Raw genomic sequence first — 994 nt, 5'->3', positions numbered from 1 at the left:
AAAAGTGTAACATTATTTGTGCTGCTCTTTCTTCTGCAGCTGTGTTTGCTGTACATCTGGCTAGCCCTACATTACTGCGGATGCAGGCAAAAGAGAGAGTGAGGATGGAAACAGTTTAAAATGGGAATTGAAAAAAGTAGACACCTCGAGGAATGTGGCGGGTGCGGTGCTGTCATGGTTTCTGTCCACAGTCTTCTTCTGTCCAATGTCGTTTGTTTACTTGCCCTCTAATTGTGTATCAAAGCAGCACGAACGCGAGTGTTCTCTTCATTCCTGCTCACGCGGCCTTACACATTGATCAATTCCCTCCAACGTTACGTATGGCCTCCGACGCGGTGGTCGCTGCCACAGTGGAGGAAGTCGACTGTGTCGAGTTCCTAAAACGAAACTTTCCGCCCTCGTCGCTGGACGCTGATGATGCGGGGTTTTTAACCGATGCGACGTACCTGCGTTTTGCCCGGGCCCGCAACGCCGACAAAAAAAAGGCCTCAGACATGCTTCGGGCCTGCTTGGAGTGGAGGAAGGAGTATAAACCGCACAAAGTCGCCCAAGACGAGGTCGCGAAGGCGATGCAGCAACTCACCACCGCCGTCGCTGGGTGCAGCCTTGCGGGGCAGCCGATTGTTGTCATGACCATCGGCGCCCAAAATTCCTGCGAGGTGGAGGAGCGTGTGAAACAAATTGTGTACATCTTGGAGGAGGCCCTGCGGCAAGGCCACGGACGCCTGACGTGGATCATTGATTTTGCGCAGATGGGCAAACACCCCCACGACCCGCGCAGCTCCGTGACGCGGAAAACCACGATGAAGATCATGCAGGACTACTACCCCGAGATGCTGGGCACCCTATTGGTTTACCGCCCGCCTTGGTATATAAGCTTGCTCTACAATGTGGTGAAGCCCTTTATTGATAAGCGCACCCGAAAGAAGGTGCTCTTCCTGGGCCACGACGAAAAGTTGCTGCTGAAGCACGTTGCCAAGGACCAACTCCCCGA

General features: G+C 53.7%; 1 protein-coding gene across 1 annotated transcript; it reads left to right on the top strand.

The window, feature by feature from the left end:
• Positions 1 to 320: 320 nt before the first annotated feature.
• On the top strand, positions 321 to 994 carry Tco025E_10299 (sec4-like phosphatidylinositol transfer-like protein; the record flags this gene model as incomplete). The annotated part of the gene is made up of 1 exon (XM_029377077.1): positions 321 to 994. A coding segment is annotated over one exon (674 nt), but the record flags the coding sequence as incomplete, so codon positions are not given.

The sequence above is a fragment of the Trypanosoma conorhini genome (assembly GCF_003719485.1).
Source record: "Trypanosoma conorhini strain 025E chromosome Unknown Tco_14.4_contig_01607, whole genome shotgun sequence".
In the NCBI taxonomy this organism is placed as follows: Eukaryota; Euglenozoa; class Kinetoplastea; order Trypanosomatida; family Trypanosomatidae; genus Trypanosoma; species Trypanosoma conorhini.
The sequence above is the reverse complement of the archived record's forward strand: the minus strand, read 5'-3'. Positions and strand labels throughout refer to the sequence as shown.